The 19,816-nt window shown below is 32.1% G+C and overlaps 2 protein-coding genes across 3 annotated transcripts; one reads left to right on the top strand and one right to left on the bottom strand.

Annotated features, from left to right (window-relative positions):
* Positions 1-3,690: 3,690 nt before the first annotated feature.
* LOC141709042 (heavy metal-associated isoprenylated plant protein 6-like) lies at positions 3,691-6,013 on the bottom strand. Its single transcript, XM_074512934.1, has 5 exons — positions 5,858-6,013; positions 5,657-5,768; positions 5,180-5,433; positions 4,613-4,694; positions 3,691-4,486 (listed from the first exon to the last, which is right to left on the bottom strand). The coding sequence occupies exons 1-5, from the start codon at positions 5,864-5,866 to the stop codon at positions 3,966-3,968; spliced, it is 978 nt and encodes a 325-aa protein (XP_074369035.1). The 5' UTR covers positions 5,867-6,013; the 3' UTR covers positions 3,691-3,965.
* Positions 6,014-11,453: 5,440 nt separating this feature from the next.
* LOC141709041 (histidine--tRNA ligase, chloroplastic/mitochondrial) lies at positions 11,454-19,297 on the top strand. Of its 2 annotated transcripts, none has more exons than XM_074512932.1 (11): positions 11,454-11,785; positions 13,032-13,127; positions 13,649-13,737; positions 13,924-14,053; positions 14,580-14,672; positions 15,470-15,544; positions 16,400-16,517; positions 16,620-16,762; positions 17,937-18,065; positions 18,616-18,779; positions 18,870-19,297. In XM_074512932.1, exons 1-11 carry the CDS (start codon positions 11,498-11,500, stop codon positions 19,003-19,005), a joined length of 1,461 nt encoding a protein of 486 aa, XP_074369033.1. In that variant the 5' UTR covers positions 11,454-11,497; the 3' UTR covers positions 19,006-19,297. The 2 variants fall into 2 exon arrangements, with proteins under 2 accessions (XP_074369033.1, XP_074369034.1); XM_074512933.1 differs by having other exon boundaries at positions 11,501-11,785; positions 13,624-13,737.
* The last annotated feature ends 519 nt before the right edge of the window (positions 19,298-19,816 follow it).

The raw sequence follows: 19,816 nt of genomic DNA, 5'->3' as shown, positions 1-19,816 counted from the left end.
CACTCATTGTTTTTGTTCCTCCTGTCAAGAGAGAATATTACAGGTGAATAAATGATAAATTATTAATTCAAATTATTAATTATAAAACATAAAATTGAGCTAATACATTATGCATATGGATCTTTTTTATATTTAAACTCGGGCACGCACACGAGTGAAACCCGATATTTACCTCTTTTAAAAAAATTAAGATCTCGAATACTGCATCAAGCCTTTGTTGTTTACGCATCCAGATTTTAGCGGAAATACGCAATGTAATTACCATCAATGGTATTGAGAAACTAAGTGGTTATATAGATGTTGAATTACTTAAGCTTAAATTAATAAGTGGCACAGGCTGATTTGGATTTTTGCAATCCAGAAACCGCATGTAATTTACCACTTTTATTATATAAATAAGTCAAGAATATAAGTTGTTTCTTAGTGGTGGTGGTCTTAATTAGTTGGATTGTGAGTGTATATAACGCCACAAGTGTGAGTGTGATAACCAATTATTTGTTATGATGTCACGAAATCTGATTTATATGCGCAAAATGTCACTAATTAAGAGCACCATAAATATTAAAATTAAACATTATTGTGTAGTTTTTAATAAGTATGATTAATTCCGTGGAAGGTGAGAATAGCACTAACACTTGCAGCCAAAATTCATTTGGTTAACAAACAGACAACATGCAAAACAATAAATTTATAATTCTATTACGTCTTTGCTTTATCAGGGTTAGGGGTAGTTTTGTAATTATGAATTTTAGAAATTTAAAAAAATATTTTTAGAAAAAATTGCAGTTAACATAAGTTCAACTTTCAGTTGATGACCAAAGTAGGCAAAACCATGTTTCTTGGAGTAGGCACAACTTCAGGTGTAAATGATTCCGGTGATAATTTATCATATTGTATTACAATATTGCGTTATAATCAAAAATTTTATGTTAAATATATCGGGATTTAATCTTATTTTATATACAAAATATACTGCAAAAGATCGCGATGTGATATAACAGCCTTTTTTAGGATTTAATCTTATTTTATATACAAAATATACCGCAAAAGATCGCGATGTGATATAACAGCTTTTTTTATAGTGAGAATCCTCTTATTTATAGAACTATAGAGAACCGTTGATAATATTATAAAATTTCATCAAATTCGTTGGTACTGTAGAATAATAATTATATTTAAATAAAATAAAGTATTTAACAATTAAAATTTGAAAACAAATAATTTTAAAATTTATTTTACTATGTAATAATTTTGGATAAATTTAATTTTACTGTGATTATACTACATAATTACTTTAAACTATTTTATCAAATTTTAATAATTTTTCAAACAAAAAACCGGCAACTTTATTTAGTAAATAAAAATAATAATATATTTATATTTTAAAATAATGATTATCTACATACGTCTATCTAAGACGGCCTCCATAAATTTAAAATTTGTTTTCTAACTACTATGTAGTACGTATTTGCATAGGGTACTATGATAAACGCATAAAAAAATAGTACACATCGTTATACCAATTTGTGTTACAGCGACATTTTACATTTGTATAAGTATAACGCATTCAAAATTCAACCTCTGCAGCCGTGTTTTAGTCGCGTTCTCGCATCTAGTATTATTTTCCGTCCCACGCCTACTGTTTTCTCAATTCAAAATTAGGTTTTTAATGGTTAGAAATTAGAATGGACAATAATTCTATTTTTTTTATATATGTAATATTGCATATCTTAATTCAGTTTCAGGAGTTGTCAAAGATAGATTTAAAATATTAATTAATATATTAGTTTGTTTTTGTTTGTGCCCTATGTCGGGGGTTTTCATGGAAATAATCTTATGATTTTTCGGAAAAGGTTTCGAAATAGGGATATGATGTACGTAAATCTTATTATGATCTAAGCATTATATACCGAATACGTTTTATTTATTTTTATGGAGTGAGGGTAAAACAATTACATTATAATAGGGTTGTAATTCGAGACGATCGGCTCGCGAGCTCGCCCGGCTCGAACCCGGCTCGAACTCGTTTAAGTGGGTTCGACTCGGCTCGTTTAATTAAACGAGCCGAGTTCGGACAGACTAAGCGAGTCGAGTTCGGATAGAGGTTCCGGCTCGTTTAATTACTCGAGACGGCTTGGCTGGACTCGTGAAATTAAACGAGCCGAGTTCGGGTCGAGATTTAGTCTCGATTAAGTGTAAAATTATACGAGCCGACTCGCCCGACTCATTAAAACAGACTCGTTTAGCTAAACGAGCCGGCTCGACTCGTGAAATTAAACGAGTCGAGTTCGGGTAGAGGTTCAAACTCATTTAACTAAACGTGTCGGATCGGCTCGACTCGACTCGATTAATCTTAATTCGCATTACGCCCGACTCGAAATTCGGTTCGCTCGGCCCGAATTACAGCCCTACATTATACACTCATTTATGCGATATATACGGAATACGTTTGATTAGTCGATTTGTACGTACTTGAAACATTTTTTTAGAAAACACTTATAAATTTCACCAATGTCATTCAGAAAAACATTACTTACACTTTTCTATGGTAAAATATAAAATGAGATTAATTATGCATTAAAATAATTACACATTTTTAAATCATAACCTTTTATTGTGACGAGAGGGTAACATAAAGTAATCAGGTTTGGTCGTTTGGGAGTAATATTTACATGATTTTCGATAAATTACGGCAACGGTTTGCAACAACTAAAGGGCAAAAGGCCGTCAAATACAAGTTGCAACCATACAACGAAGAACTAATTATAGAATTTTATATTTGGTCGGTCATATTAAAACAAGCACAAAGTATAGTTCTGTACATTCCAGTCTTCTGTGCTGAGAGTATATCGACACATGTAGCATTTACACAGAAACATGTTTCAGGCGGGGCCTGAAGTAAATGGGAGCCGTTACTCGGCCATTATTGGATGTGATACAACTGCCGCAATACTTCATTATTGCATGATTTTTATATATTGATGTTCCGTAAAATGATTTCGACTTAGTTTTCGCAAATATCAGGATCGATCTTGATTTTAGGTCGACTTGCAAATAAATTTTCATGATGAGAAATTGTTGTGTGGGCGGAATCGAAAAGTGAGCAGGCGTGAACTCGACTCAATTGAAATTTTTAATATTTATTTTAAAATTCTAGTTTTATGTTAAAAAACAGTTAAAATTATCTTTCAAACCCCGATCAGATTATATCAGCATCCGCTAATTCAAAATCCTAATTTCGTCACTGTTTTACAGCGACAACTCATCTCGCTTTTACTTGACTTAAAAATCATAGTAATTCGAAATACAAATTACATAGATAAATATTGATATTAAACAAACTAACAATTTTAGTAAAAAAATGCGATTTTATTCTAGTTTTCGTACCCAAAATTCAACATATTCATCGTGCCGGCATCGTGTATCTTAAGCCGGTTTTGCATAAACGTTTTTTAAGCTTAATTATTGGTCAAATGTGTGACAATGCGTAAATTTCTATTCCATTCATATTAAAGGTCCATAAAATTCGTCTTATTCACGCTCAAGCCAATAGTACAATCATTTTCAACAAAAGAAAACAACAATAATACAGTCTTCAATTGATAGCACAAAATTGGATTTATTATAGATGAACAAATAGCACAAATTACTACTTGATTTTTGTCAAACTGTAAAGTTGACAATTTAACATAAACGAAAAATGCCTCAATTCTCATTTACTCCTTCAATATAGATACATATATAAGATCTCTTCCATCTAATATAACTCAACTTAATATATTTACAATTAATCTTTAACTCTATTACGATATAAATATAATGTTGCGTCTCAAGTTGACTGATGCCCGAATCTTGTGAACTGGATACGAGACTTGAACTTTGTTCCATATTCTCTAAGTTGGATGATGCCGGAATCTTGTGAACTGGATACGACACATAGAACTTTGTTTCATATTTCTCGTTTTTCACATTACCGAGCACGCATTAGGGTTCTCATCACTAAACATTAAGGGTGCATTGTAGTAAACCGGTGGCGGAGGAGGCGGCGGCGCGTGTAAGTACTCAACAGCATAACCATGATTTACATGACCTTGATCATAATTTGTTAAACCATAATCTTGATTAGAGTAGCTTTGATTATACATTGCTGTAGATGTTGAACCATATTCATGAACAGATTGGCTATGACCATAAGGTGGTACGATAAATGTCGTATGAGGATCAAAACCGTGATAATCCATTTTTTTCACCTCAACTTTCGCATCCCCGCCACCACCGTCCTTCTTCTTTTCTCCGTCGATACCCTTCTTCTTATCGTCACCACCACCGCCTTCTTTTTTATCGCCACCACCATCTTTTTTAGCCGGAACAATCTCTACACTTCGCTTCAATTTTTCCTTTAAATAAGGTACAAGTTCGTTAACGTTCATTGTTCCTTTCACCGTGACCAAATCATTTTTGGAGTCCACAATCACATTATCTACTCCTGTAATTAAAAACAAATTGGATTAAAATTATTAATCATTCCCAAGTTGCAACATAACAAATAATTCCGAGACAACGACTTGTCACAAAAAATAATAAATTAAACTTAAAAGAATCGTAATCTCACCATCTGTCTTTGATATAATCTTTTTGATCTTATGAATGCATCCGTCACAATGAAGCCGAATCTTTAGAACCACACTGCTCACCTAATTAAACAAACAACCAGATTAGACACATTAAACTATATTATTCCATACTTAATTAGTTAATTTTCATGTTTAATATTCAAGATTATCAATCCAAATTCTGGGGCGACCTTAAAATTTACAAGTTCCAAGCAGTGTTACAGATTCCGGAAATCGGAATTATTCGGTTGAGGTGCCGATTTGCGATTTATCGGACAATTTTTTAAAAATCGAATGATTTATCGAAAATCGGTCAAATTGGAGAAATATTTTTGACCGATTTTTAAGCGATATATCGGCGATTTTTGAAAAATCGGCATATTTTAATAACAAGGTTCCAAGTCAAAATTAAATTTCGGGACTCTAACATACATATAAAGGCGAAATATTTAGCAAATTTATAAAATTTTGAGATTTTTGAATGTCGGGGCGAGAAATAAGCAGGTCTTGTTCGCCGATAGTGACTTATTAAACAAATCAAAAATAGTTAACATCCAGGAAATTACCTCTTTAGGCTTTTTCTCCACCTTTTCCTCTACTTTCTTCTCCGGTTTATCTTCGGTTTTTTTCTCCGGCTTATCATCGGCTTTTTTCTCCGGCTTCGCATCGGCTTTTTTCTCATCTTTTTTAGGCTGAGGAGACACAAGCTCCACCTTCTTCTTGGTCTTATATTCAACTTTTTCTCTAAGCTTCTCCGGTTCCACAGTTCCCGTCACCGTAATCTTGTTGTTTGCACTATCTGTTTTAACTTTCTCCACACCTGCACGTGTGCGTGAGTATTTAAATTTCCGTAAAAGACAAGTTTCTAAACATACAAATTGTACTTCTTATGTTAACGGTTGAATTTTGATAGCATTGACCGCTAAACACGGATCTAAATCCAGTTTCTTGCATGTTAGCTTCAAAAAGTCAATTACTATCAAAATTGAATTATCAAAAATCAATTAATTCATTAAAATTCAAAAAATATATTATAATTGTACCTTCAAAGTTTTTGACGGAGCGCCGGACCTTTTTAGCACAGCCTTCACAATGCAAGTCAATCTTTAAAACAACGGTGATCGGACCGGTTTCGGTTTTTTTCTCACCATCTTTCTGCAAAAACAAACACACACATATAAATTAATACAGTTTCGTAAACGAACCGAACTCGAATTTATCGAAAATTCGTTAAGACTACTAACCTCGCCCATGTTGAAAAATATTTATGCTATGTATGGTTGATGAGACTCAAGTGAATTGAGGATTGGTTTGAAGAGGAGAAATGGAGGCAAATGCATGTATTTATAGACAAAAAAATGAACATACATGTATGTATGTATGTATGTATATGTGTATGTATGTGTAATTGTGTATGTGGTTATGGTAAGATAAGGATGATGATGCCGTCGGTTTGGACTTAACCGTTGTACATATAGGACTGGTTTTAAGTGGCGTGACATATTGGCTTACTTTCCATTCCAATGGTCTATTTTATTTAATGGTTTATGTGAAATGACAGAATTGCCCTTGACCTAGTTATTAATTAGGTTTTTCTATTATGTGCTTATTAACATATAATAAACGTGAAAATTTATAATTTAATTTTAGTCTAATTCAATTGGTGAAGTTGGTGTGAATGCAATTCATGCGTCACTGTTATAAGAAAGCAACCAGTCAAGATGTACTAATATTATAAAGAGTGGTGTTATGTTTTCCAAATTTTTTATCAAATAATGTGACAAACACATAACATGTTTTAATTTGTGGACATATATTAATATACGCGGAATTTCATATTATATTTATGAAAATTGTTATTTATTATATGGTACATCAGTCTTTATGAAAATTTTTGAAGAAAAAAATTAAAGAATCTATTTTTTTTTAATTATAAATTTTCACGCGTATCAGCAGTGTTCGGAGACATCTAATACAAAAACCGTTTTTAATTTATGCCGGCTTTGCCTTGGGGAGGAGGGTAAGTTTAAATAGTACCGACTTAGATGTAGGGTTGTGTCTTGTGTGTGTACGTGACTTGGGAGGGTATATTTGTTATTTTATTAGGCGGAAAATGAGTTCACTTGTTTTGGATTTTAGTTTGTGTGGAGTGATGATTTATTTGTTTTATTTGGGAAATTATTGTGTAATATGTGTGAAGTAAGCTATGAAAAAGAAAGAAAGAAACAAAAAAGATAACATTTTTCTAATTTTGTAATTTTCGTTGACTAGAGCACTCTAGAGTTCGATTTAGGCTCTCTTTGAGATTTTTATTGAAACATAATATTCATGAAAAAAGTGTTGTTATAAATATTAAATGTAACTTGTTTACTTTTTTTTTATATGCATATATTGTTCAAAAAAATAAAATAATATATTCGGGGAGATTTGATAGTAAAATCAATTAGTAACTAAAAAAATAGGTTTTTCAAGAAATTATTAATGCATGTTTTTTTAATAGGAGGAAATCCACGGCGGCTACCCCTTGGATGCGCAGTAGAAAAACCCTAGGGGCTCACCTAATAGCCATTATCTGTAAATCACATGAACCAAGATAAACCGCATTTAAGCGACAAACTCTGACTCATGAGTCTTAATCACAATACATGTTTTTTTTCTAAAAACATATTGATAAATTACCAACAATACTAAATTTTTTTTAGAAATTTTACTATTTTCTGAAAATATTTACGTTTTTTTGAATATGCAATTTCATTTACGTTTTTTGAAATAACTGAAACTTTTTATTTTGCTAATTGATTACACACTCATACGTCAACAGTCGAGCTATTGATTTTTCGCAAGGAATACATGAGTTTAATTACTGCAACATTATTTCGTTGGCTAACCGAAACTTTTTTAGTTGGATTTCGTATTTGTTGTATTAGAAGTTGTATCTAATTGTAAAACCGTATTTTTTATTAAAAAATTAAAAAAAATGTGTTTTTATAATTTTAAAGTTATAAAACTTGTATGTTTACAGAAAAAATTAAGAAACATATTTTCCCATGCTCTTACATATTTTAGGTAAAACGAACTATTCAATTGACAAAAGATGAATACCCATTTTTTTTTTTGACAAATATGACTTATAACCTTATAAAGATCAAACCCTGAAATAATAGATGATAAACTCTTAATCAATTGAGCTATCCAACTGTACTCGTATTACTACCCATTTAGTTCTCTTGAATACTAAAAAAAAATTGAAAAAATATTATGAGATTATACTTTATATAAATTGAAATATAATGAAGTTGTCTAGGGTGTTTGAACGCAATTATAAACAGATCAAGCAATCGAGTGCTCTTATTTTGTTAAAAGTGCGCTCTTTTTATATCCATTGAACATAGAAGAAGTAAACAGTAGGTAAAATCTTTGAAATACATGAACATGGCTAAAAAGTACTCTAAGGTATCTCTATGAGGCGGATCCAGGAATTCTTTCAAAATGAGATATATGATAATTTTTTTAATTTTTTTTATATTTTTAAATTTTAAGGAAACATTTTCAAATACAATAATTTCATATTATATGAGTATTTGTAATTACATTTGATAGATATAGAATGGAATAATAAAAATTAATGTTATAAATTAAATTAGAAAAATAGCCCTACAAAAAAGGCATAAATTCATATATATATATATATATATATATATATATATATATATATATATATATATATATATATATATTAGGCACCTACACGGCAACACGTACGTTTATCATCATCATCAGAAGACCTTATTAATGTATCAAAACACTTGTTAAAAAAAATTAACCGCACGTTGTAATAGACAATTAGACATGCCACCTAATTGCTTTACTTTGAAGTTTGCTTATAATGATTTCAATCACAATTTTAACACTTCAACCCTTCTTCGCCTCATGCGAACTAAGTAAAAAAAAAATGTTTGTATGTGAAAATAACCATGTAATTCATATTCTGAAAACTCCGTTTCGTTAACAAGCCTAGTTTTTTGTTAATTTCCTCTTTTTTTATAAAGTGTTTAGTCTAATTTACGTGCACCTCGAGTCAAGATTAGATGATTATAATTTTCTATTTTTTAAAAAAATAAAATGTTTAGTATAGTTTACGTGCACATCAACTAATTCGAGAGAATGCTAGCATAACGTCACAGTGTCATAAACACACCTACTTAGATTCGTGCATTCAAATAAATTGAATTTAGGACTTGGGATGATAAAACTCTAAAATACCGGTCTCAATCAAATGAGTTACTAGGGTTACCCTAGGGGTGTACACGGATCGGGTTAGGCGGGTTGAGGGAATTTATCAACCCAACCCAATTAATTCAGGTTTTCAAAATTTCAACTCAAACCGAACCATCTAAATTTGTAACCCAAACCAATTTATATTACTTCGGTTTGGATCGGTTTGATCGATTTAGTAAATTTTCAAAATTAATATTAATAATTATAAAATAAAGCAGAAAGTCTCAAAATCCAAAATACTTGAAAATAATTCAATAAAATATTATAATAATTCATGTCAGAAATGGCTTAAACATCCAAAAGAGACTAATAATACAATACTTAGCCTTTAAACATTCTTTAAATATTGAACTCCATAAACGAAAACAATGGCATATTCTTTAAATATTGAGGATTGATGTTATAAGTTACAGATAAATGAGCTTATCTATTAGGCCCGAACATATTCACGGTTATAAAATTAATAAATTAACATGTATGTATATTTTTAATCGGATTGGATCAGATCAGTTTAAAAATATCGAACTCCTATCCAGCCCAATTTAATCAGGTTGACATTTTTTAAACCAAAATATGTATCTTGTTAAAAAAAATCGGTTTAAATTGACCAAAATAAGGTCGGTTTGGATCGGGTTATGTACACTCCTACTAGGGTTAGTGCTGATTACAAAATTATTGTACAAAGGCTAACGCACATTTTTTTGGGTGTTTGTTTAGTTGCTATCTATTACCGAAAAGAAGAATAAAATTTGTGAATGACAAGTGGTGAATTGTCTAGTTTGATACACTCAGATGATTGTGCTTTGTGCGTGTGTTTTTGACATGTTATATGCATTATGGGGGCTCGTGATCAGGGTGTCAATCAATAGCTTTGTAAGTTTGTATGGATGAGAACCAAAGTGACACCACTGATTTTGACTAAAATAATATTCTTCTACTCCCTCCGTCCCACGGGGTTATCTACGTTTACTATTTACACGTATTTCGAGACTTATATAAAGTATAGTTTCGTAATGTTTTTTTTATTTTTTTTTTGAATAAAAGTTTAAACATAAAACTTTTATATAGAAAAAAAAAATAAAAAAAAATATAATAGAGTTATAATTTAAACGAGCATTGAAAAGCGTGTCAAAAAGTGATGTAGAGAATTCAATGGGACAGAGAGAGTAATACTCACACATTAGTTTAAGACTGGAATCTTAATGAGCGACATTAGATAGTTCAAGTGATTAAAAATTTAACCACTGTTATTTCAATTACTGGTTCGATCTTTTACTAAATTCGGCAACACTTTTGACGTTAATAGTAGGCAACTTCAACCTAAATATAAATTGGTGGTGCGAGACTGCTTCATAAATTCGGCAACACTTTTGACATTACTAATTATTTATTTAAAGCCAACTATGTGTATAATTATTTAATAGAAAAAGAAAAAAGTTATCCATTTAAACACTACTCTCATTCATAATTTTAGATTAACCGATGATTAATTGTAAAAATTTTAACTGTTAGCTAGTAAACCAAGATACAATAAAAATCAAGATTAAAACATGCGAGTTTTTTGTGAGTTTTAACATTGTGTAACATGCATGTTTCAAAAATAATCCCCAAATGACCTATTTTATTTGTGAATCACATACATGTATAAGAGTAGACCTTATTTACGAGATCGAAAAAATCATATTTCGATACAAGAATCACACATATATATATATATACAAGAATCGACCTCGTTTACAAGAGAATATCGAGCATGCTGCAAAAAAAACATATTTCGGTACAGTTTTAATAATAAATTCGAATATTTTTAGCATTTTTCGGTGACAACATATTTTCCATGTATAAAAAAATATTATAAATATTAATATATATGATAGTGTATGACATGATAAATTATAATGTATCTAAAAACAGACATATGAATTTCAAAATCATATATGTATTTGAGAAAAATGTTCATAATTACGTAATTAGGAACTCATATTATATAATTACACATAATATAGTCTTCGTGTAATTACAACGAAATTTTGTAATTACACATAATATAGTCTTCGTGTTTAATCAAATTATGTAATTACAAATGTACTCTTCGTGTATTTATCACGAATTTTTTTTATCCTCACTTTTTTTGGTATAGTCTGTCCTTGTACTCATATTATGTAATTACACATAAAACAATCTTCGTGTTTAATCAAATTATGTAATTACACATGTACTCTTCGTGTATTTACAGCGAAATTTTTTTATCCTCACCTTTTTTATCTATTATAGAAATTGGCTGATTTTTCAAAAATCGCCGATAAATCACCCAAAAATCGGTCAATTTTTTTTCCCGATTTGACCGGTTTCCGATAGATCGCCGATAAATCATCCGATTTTTTAAAAATTATCCGATATTTTGCAAAACGATACCTCAACCGAATAATTCCGATTTCCGAAATATGTAACGCTGCCTTTTTTTGGTACAGTCTTTCCGAATAATTAAATCTGTACAGGTCCATTTACAAAAGCCCAATTCAAAACCAAAATAGCCCAGTAAAAAACACATCAAATTCAAAAGAAACATATACACACACAAATACACACAATTCTGTTACGACGCCATGATTACACACCCTTCGCTTCTTATCCTACGCCCCTTTCTTAAACCTTCACTTCTCAATAGCACTCTATTTGTCAACCCTCGACGATTCTCTCTCCGATGTAACTCGTCTTTAGCTACCGAGTCACTCAACTCGGACACTAATGAAACCGGCCGGTCCGGTTCCCGGTCGTCCCCTCCTCCTTCCGGTTCGACGCAGAAAATCGACGTTAATCCTCCTAGAGGTACTCGCGACTTCCCTCCTGAGGAAATGCGACTCCGCACTTGGCTGTTTGACAATTTCCGTGAGGTAGTTTGCTTTTCGGAACTTGATAAATTAATACTCGATAAATTAGTAATAGTAGAATCTCGATAAATGAATATTCGATAAAGGAAGAAGTTCTAAATGAATAATTTAGTAATATTTGTTAAATTTATAACCTCGTATGTGTGATTGTTATTGTTTTGAAATGTGCTATAATAAATTAATAATCTTAGAACCTCGATGAATGAATATTCGATAAAGGAAGAAGCTCTAAATGAATAATGTAGTAATATTTGATATATTGATAACCTCGTTAAAAGTTTGGAGTCGTTACGAACGTGTGATTGTCATTGTTTTGAAATGTGAGATAATAAATTAATAACCTTGGAACCTCGATGAATGAATATTCGATAAAGGAAGAAGTTCTAAATGAATAATGTAGTAATATTTGATAATTTGATAATCTCGTTAAAAGTTTGGAGTAGTTACAAATGTGTGATTCTTATTGTTTTGTAATGTGCGATAATAAGTTAATGACCTTAGAACCTCGATGAATGAATATTCGATAAAGGAAGAAATTTTAAATGAATAATGTAATAATATTTGTTAAATTGATAACCTCGTTAAAGGTTTGGAGTAGTTACAAATGTGTGATTGTTATTGTTTTGTAATGTGACATTTACTCGATAAATTAGTAACCGTAGAAACTCGATAAATTAGTAACCGTAGAAACTCGATAAATGAATGAGTTCTAAATGTATAATGTAGATTCTCGACAAGTAAATATTCGATAAATTAGTAGTTTGTTTATAATGAATGATTAAAGTTGTGTGTGTTGGAGTAGTTACGAATGTGTGATTGTTATTGTTTTGTAGTGTGGTAATTACTCGATAAATTAATAACTGTAGTACCTCGATAAATAAATACTCGAAAAACGAATGACTTCTAAGTTCTAGAATAGTGTAGAATCTCAATAAGTAAATTTTCAATAAATTAATCCAGGGTTGTGTTTGTTTATCATGAAGGATTAAATTGTGTGTTGGAGTAGTTACGGATGTGTGATTGTTATTATTATGTAATGTGGAAATTACTCGATAAATTAGTAACCGTAGAAACTCGATAAATGAATATTCGATAAACGAATGACTCGTAAATGAATAATGTAGAACCCGGATAAGCAAATCTTCGATAAATTAATATAGAGGTTGTTGGTTTAGAATGAATAATTATACTTTGTATTTGGAGTAGTTATGAATGTGTAACTGTTATTATTTTGAAATGTGGAAATTAGGTTTCGAGAATTTACGGATTTGAAGAGGTTGATTTTCCGGTGCTGGAATCCGAGGCGCTTTATATTAGAAAAGCTGGAGAGGAGATTAGAGATCAGGTTATTTTTTATTTTGCGTAGATAATTTTATTTTGTGTTAAATTTAAGTCTTAAGATGTTTGTGCTTTTGTTTAGTTTGAAGAAGATAAGTTTTACGAAGTTGATATGTTGGCCTCCTATGTTTATTGGTATTTGTAATCGAACTACATTAGTGGATTGTAGATATTGAAGTTTACATAGTGTAGTAGCATATGCATTAACACATGTGCAAGATTAATTTAGATACTGGGTCCTTTATATACTTGATCATTATTACATATACTCATATTCCGTGAAATTGATTTAGAGGGAATGCATTTCAGTTATTTGTATGGAGCTGTAAAGTCTTTGTTCTACACATCATGTTAATGCATTGTCGTCAGTTGAGACTTGCATCATTTCTTACATTAATATTGTTCATAGTTTACTCTAACATGGTATTTTGATAATTTTATTGGTAGTGTACGCATAAAGAGCATTATAGACCCCGTAAGTTTTGTTTGCTGACTCAAACTAGGGCAACTCTTCATTTCTTCGTGCAGCTATACTGTTTTGAGGATAGAGGGAACCGTCGAGTTGCGTTAAGGCCTGAATTAACTCCTTCTTTGGCGAGGCTTGTGATACAAAAGGGGTATGCCATATCTGGATTTGCAATATTTATATAGTTTACCAATAAGAGAAAAAGATGTTTAAAAATTGTATAATGTGTGTTTGTGCCATTTTTACTATCCGAGTTCCCGTTATTTATTGTCATTTATGACTTTCTTTATCCAGGTACGGATGCCAGATTTTGATCTACATGTTTTTTCCTTTCCAGAAAATCTTTATCCCTCCCTGTTAAATGGTTTGCTGTGGGACAGTGCTGGCGTTATGAGAGAATGACTAGGGGACGACGTCGTGAACACTACCAGTGGAATATGGATATTATTGGTGTAGCTGACATATTTGTATGTAGAATGTTTTATTTACAAATGCGCAAGCACCTTCACACACACTCATATATAAAGAGAGATAGAGAGATAAAAACAAGTACTATTCACAATTTACTTGTGAATTGAAACATGTCTATTGATTTCAAATTCATACCATGGATAAGTTTGCAGGATCTTCAACTGGTTAGAATTTAGAAAGTATATAAATGTAATCAGCTATATATTCCTGCATCCCTTGCATATTGTGATGGTTTGGAGGTAAGCCTACTCAAGTTTTGTTGCACATGGACTGCAAGCTTGTAATTTTACAGGATGTCATTTATAGATGTTTCCTGTCTGTATATATTTTTTAATATGTACCATGAAGGATCTAAATATATGTAAGTCTACTATGTTGATACTGACAAACAATGAATGTATTAATGTTGATTTCTGAAGTATGTTTTCCCAATACGCCGCATTGTTAATCTACTGTAGCTATTAATGATCTTTACTTTGTGTTTTTTTGAAACTCATCCTTTTTGTTTCTTTTTGGTTATAGGCTGAAGCTGAACTTATTTCGTCAATTGTCACTTTCTTCAAGCAAATTGGAATCACTGCATCTGATGTTGGGTTTAAGATATCTAGCCGCAAGGTTTACATCTACGTTTATATACTACTTTTTCAGTTCTTTACAAAGGCTTAGTGACCGAGGGCTTAAAATCCTGATATATGTGAAAAAAGAATAACAAAGCTTAAGCATTGACACTTTTTCAAAGTGAAATCTGTTCTGATGGTTAAAAAATTTCTCACAAGCACCAAAAAGGTGGGTTTTTTCCCATTAGGAGTATGTGTACTCGTGATGTATCCACCTTTTATATTATCATTATAGTAGACCAATATATATGTGTCCGAGCCCAGTTTACCAGACATAAGTCTATTTCATTTACTCTCAGCGCTGTACGTGTAAATGGAATGTTCAAACACCTGCAGAATTGGTAAAGAAGGCTTGAAAGTATTGTTTCTACCAACTTTTTCATTAGTATGCTGGAAAACGTGCCAAGTGCCAACCTATTACATAGTGAAGCTGGTAGGACCACCATTTCCACCGATCCAAATGCAGGAATCAGTCTAGCAATATGGTTAAGATGAAGAGATATGACTTAATATACTGTCAACTGAAGTTTTCCCTTGAACTGGAGGGAGCTTAAGAGTTTAACATTTTTCTAGATATGATAAAATATGATCATCTTTTTCCTCTTTTTTACCTATCTCCTCAAGGTTTGCTCTTTTAGTTCCTAAAAATTCAAACTGCCGAAACTAGGTGACACAAGCTTACTTTTATTCCCCGCCAAATAAGTTCATGGCCATTTCCTTTAGATTATGTCAATGTTCAGTGTTGTATATCCCAAAATTTGTTGTCTGTATGGTATCATTATTTCGTTAATACAGGTCCTTCAAGAAGTGTTGGATCGCTATTCCATATCAGAAGCTTTATTTGGAAAAGTTTGCATCATTATAGATAAGGTCAGTTGTGTAATATATAAATCTTCTAGATTATAATTTGATGCAAAACCGACCATTTTTTTGCGATATACTAATGCTTCCAGATTGATCTCTCTGTATGGGATTTGATGACATTTTGCTAGAAATTGTTATAAACAGTGTATTAATATTAGGTATTGTTTACCTTGTAAGCATTTTACCGTAGAGTCAGGTTCTAAGAGATCACACATATATAATTGTCTCGTTGCCTATAAAGTGTTTTAGGCTTGGAGGTTAATGATTTACAAAATTTAAATTTAGAGCTCGAATAGTCTTTTAATGCTCTCACTGTTATAATTACAATTGGATCCGCCAAAGCTAGCTGCCTGAAGACCGCGTGCATTTTCACGCTTGATACCCTTAAGTTACTTATGTTCGCTGGTGGTTTAGTTATTATTATGGTTCCTCTGATTTAGGCTTCTTATAAAACAGATAGATGCACTCAGTTTTATCATCCCAAAATATTTTATTGAGGTCCTCACTACCCCTTTAATAGTATACAACTGGATGCTAATTTTTTTTTTTAAGTTAAACGACTGCATACCCTAGTTAGCCATCGGATTAGTTTCCACCACTCACTACCATTGCTTTTTCCGAATGCTCCTGATCTTGATTACAAATATATTTATAGTATAAAGTAGTTAGTTTGACAGAAGTAAAACAAGCTATAAGACTTTCTTATGCTACCTTTTACAAATGTTATAGTTCTCTCTAGTTATTCTAGCATATTTATCCAGATTCGATATCCATCACACACAACTCTTTATTTGTTCTTACTAATTACTATTTAGCGTAAGTAGGGTTTCATGTGTTGCTATAAATGGTGTGTTGAAACAGATGGGTAAAATTCCTATTGAGGAGATAAAGACAGAGCTGGCACTTGCTCAGTTACCAGGGGAGGCTATTGAGGAACTGCTGCAAGTTCTTACTATGAAGTCCCTGACGGAGCTGGAAGGTCAGTTTCAAAGTTTAGTGGACAAGTTTCTTATCTTTTCAGGAAAAACATTTTGATTGGTTTATAGTTAAAGAATACGGGACTTTAAATGATGTGTTACAGAGAAACTTGGAGCTGCAGGGGAAGCAGTAAGTGATCTTAAACAGCTGTTCTCACTCGCTGATAAGTATGGGTTTTCGGAATGGATACAGTTTGATGCTTCGGTTGTTCGGGGACTGGCCTACTACACGGGAATTGTTTTTGAGGTCGGTTCAATTTTAATATATGAGTTTATAGTAAGACGGTAATATGTATCATGTCTTTCTGTTACCTAGTAGAAAGTAATTCAGTATCTAGTGTTGGTAATCACAATTTAGTCCATGAAGTGTAATTTATTTGCCAAAATTCAAAATCTGCCATGTCTGCATTCTTACCTACTGCCTGGTCTCTCATCTCCTTCTCTAATTAAATAGATAGACACTAATTAGTAAAATAATTCCTTTCTTCATTTTGATGGCATGTGTCCTTCTCTTTGTTCTGAGTGTTCTTATGTGATGATCCTGACTTTGTAGTTGTTTACAGTGTTATATATATTATGTGGAGCGTGCGTGTACACACCCCCTAGATATAGAAATGGTTAGATACGTGTCTATGTATAAACACATGTTCGTTAATTTACTGGTCATTGCGTAGCGAGCTGGAGCTCTAGGAACTTGTTTAATAATTCGAAGTATTTGTTAATAGTATGTTATATTAATTTTCAGGTGTTTCTTTGCCAACTCTAAAATGTACTCTTCACTGTTGTAGAGTTTTGATCCTTGCAAATTATGATATGAAGGGTCCAGAACATTCTTAATTTTAGATACTTCAGAAATCTCTAACTAGTTGGTGTTTTTATCTTAAGTTTTGTAGCTTAGTTGTTTTACATTTCTGCAATTAAGCTGTTTGTCCCAGAAGGTTCTGGAAGTGATTGTTTAAGGAATTAATTATTATGGATTAAATAGATACCAGCACACCCATTGCACTAAATTCGGCAGTAGTGTTTACTTCAGTTACTCTGTCAACTGTTAAAGTTTATTGTGTTGTTATGCCCATGTCAGATTTTCTTCTACCCCTGTTTTCTACCATCTCATTAGTCGTTGCTGCGTCACTGTCTCTGCATAGAAGAAACTCCCAATGATGGTTCCTCAAACCTAATTTCCCTATAGCAATGTCCATATAAACTATGCACCTACTGGCCAAAATTTCTACTATATAATTATTTGGATACATAATTACTTTCTCTGCATTGTTTTTCTGTTTCCAAAGAAAAACATTTGCTAGATATTTACATATGGAAAATGTTTGATCCAAGTCATTAGTGCTAATCATTTCTCAAATCCTAGTGCCATTTATGTTTTATCTATTTTTTTTGCTTTGATGGGTTTCCATCGCTTACAGGGATTTGACAAAGAAGGAAAACTGAGAGCAATCTGTGGTGGTGGGCGATATGATCAATTGCTCTCAACATTTGGAGGGGATGACATTCCTGCATGTGGATTTGGCTTTGGTGATGCTGTGATAGTCGAAGTAAGTGAAGCACCTTAAGTTCTCTCTAATTTTTTACACAAGGGTATTTTTACTTTCATCTCTGGTTATGACTATTGATAATATGTTTAATTTTATCAGCTGATGTGGGTTGTGAGACAGTAGGCTAATTGCGTAAGGTTTAAAAAGTGGGCTCCAATTTTCTTCAATGTTTATCGGCTATATTATTCGAAGCTCATGGTCACAACATGATGATTTTAATTATTCTCTTTTCTTGTTGATCTATTATTAATGTGATTTTCTAAACCTTTTTCTGATTAGGTTAATTTTGCGGCCTTCTTGTTTTCCCATTATTATATAAGTTTCTGTTATACATATATCGAAAGGTAAAGAGCACATTGAAAGGTCATGGAAGAGGGCTGCCTTACGACTAGGCTACACCCTGAACCCTGTTTTGCGACCTATTGTACCGTTGTTTTCATTGTTATAATGTTATGTGTCATAGTGTCCTTGCTTTTGAATTTCAATTCCGTATAGTTATTGTAAATTTCAATCCTAGAATTAATAAGGTTACCTTTGGTGTAATGTTTAGTTGCTCAAGGAGAAAGGGATATTACCAGAACTTAGTCCCTGTGTGGAGAATATCGTTTGCTCGTTAGATCGTGGTCTTCAGGGGGAAGCTGCTGCAATTGCTACTAGACTGAGGGGAAGCGGACAAACTGTTGATTTGGTCTTGGAAAACAAGCCACTGAAATGGTCTGTTTACTTGCCTAATTTATAAAGTTTCTTTCATTTGTACATCTCTCCAGGAGTGCTGCTTTTAATGCTTTTAACAAATATTTGTAGGGTATTTAAACGAGCAAAACGGGTAAACGCAGCGAGGCTTATATTCGTAGGGGCTGATGAATGGCAAAAAGGTATGGTTGGTGTAAAAAATCTTTCAACCGGAGAACAATATGAGATCAAAGTTGACGAGTTATAGTAATATCATTGTATTCTTTATTTATTTCTATCGTGTTAGAATATTTTTCTTTCTCAATTGAGCCCGTGTCTTTCCTTGTTCTGTACAGTACACAAATTTGAAGTGTAATCATGCAAATTAATCAATTAGGGTTTGTTGCTACAAGTCACCATAATGAAATGTCTAGTGGCTATATTATTAGGTTTCCAGTTGACAATGTGTTTCTCATGTGCCTAAAATTGCCATCTTTAATACTGTAGAATGTAACAATCATTTCATATGATATTTATCCATTTTATTGTATTTTGAACTATATTGTATAATGCCATTTGTCTTGCAAATCTGAAAATTTTCTTTCGTAGTATACTGAAACTATATTGTTGTAGTTTTTTTATTCGAAGGAAAATTATTTAATTAGTTTAATTGTGTTTTTTTAGCCATAAATAAATCTCAGGATCTTCAATTTTTGAAAAATGTTGACCGGTAATGAAATAATAAAATTCAGACCCTCGATTTTAAATACGAGCTATATTTCAAAGATAAAAGAATGATTCTAGGTGTGATGTTGTAAACTATGGGCGACACAAATCTTGAAAGTGGATGTAGTAAACCAGAAAAGCAGAGCGTCTTTGAAAGCTGTCGAGGGCTTTAGTTGGTTTTGTCAAAATTGTCATCCTGTGTTTGGTTTGCAGCAGGGGTGTACGGATGAACCGAACCGTTCAACTCTATTAACCGCTCGAACCGTTCGCAACCGAACCACACTTTGCAGTTTTAGATCCCGTCCGTTCAACTGTATTAACCGCTCAAACCGTTCGCAACTGAACCACACTTT

The sequence above is a fragment of the Apium graveolens genome, chromosome 2 (genome assembly GCF_009905375.1).
Source record: "Apium graveolens cultivar Ventura chromosome 2, ASM990537v1, whole genome shotgun sequence".
NCBI classification, from domain to species: Eukaryota; Viridiplantae; Streptophyta; class Magnoliopsida; order Apiales; family Apiaceae; genus Apium; species Apium graveolens.
This window is presented reverse-complemented; position numbering and strand designations above follow the sequence as displayed.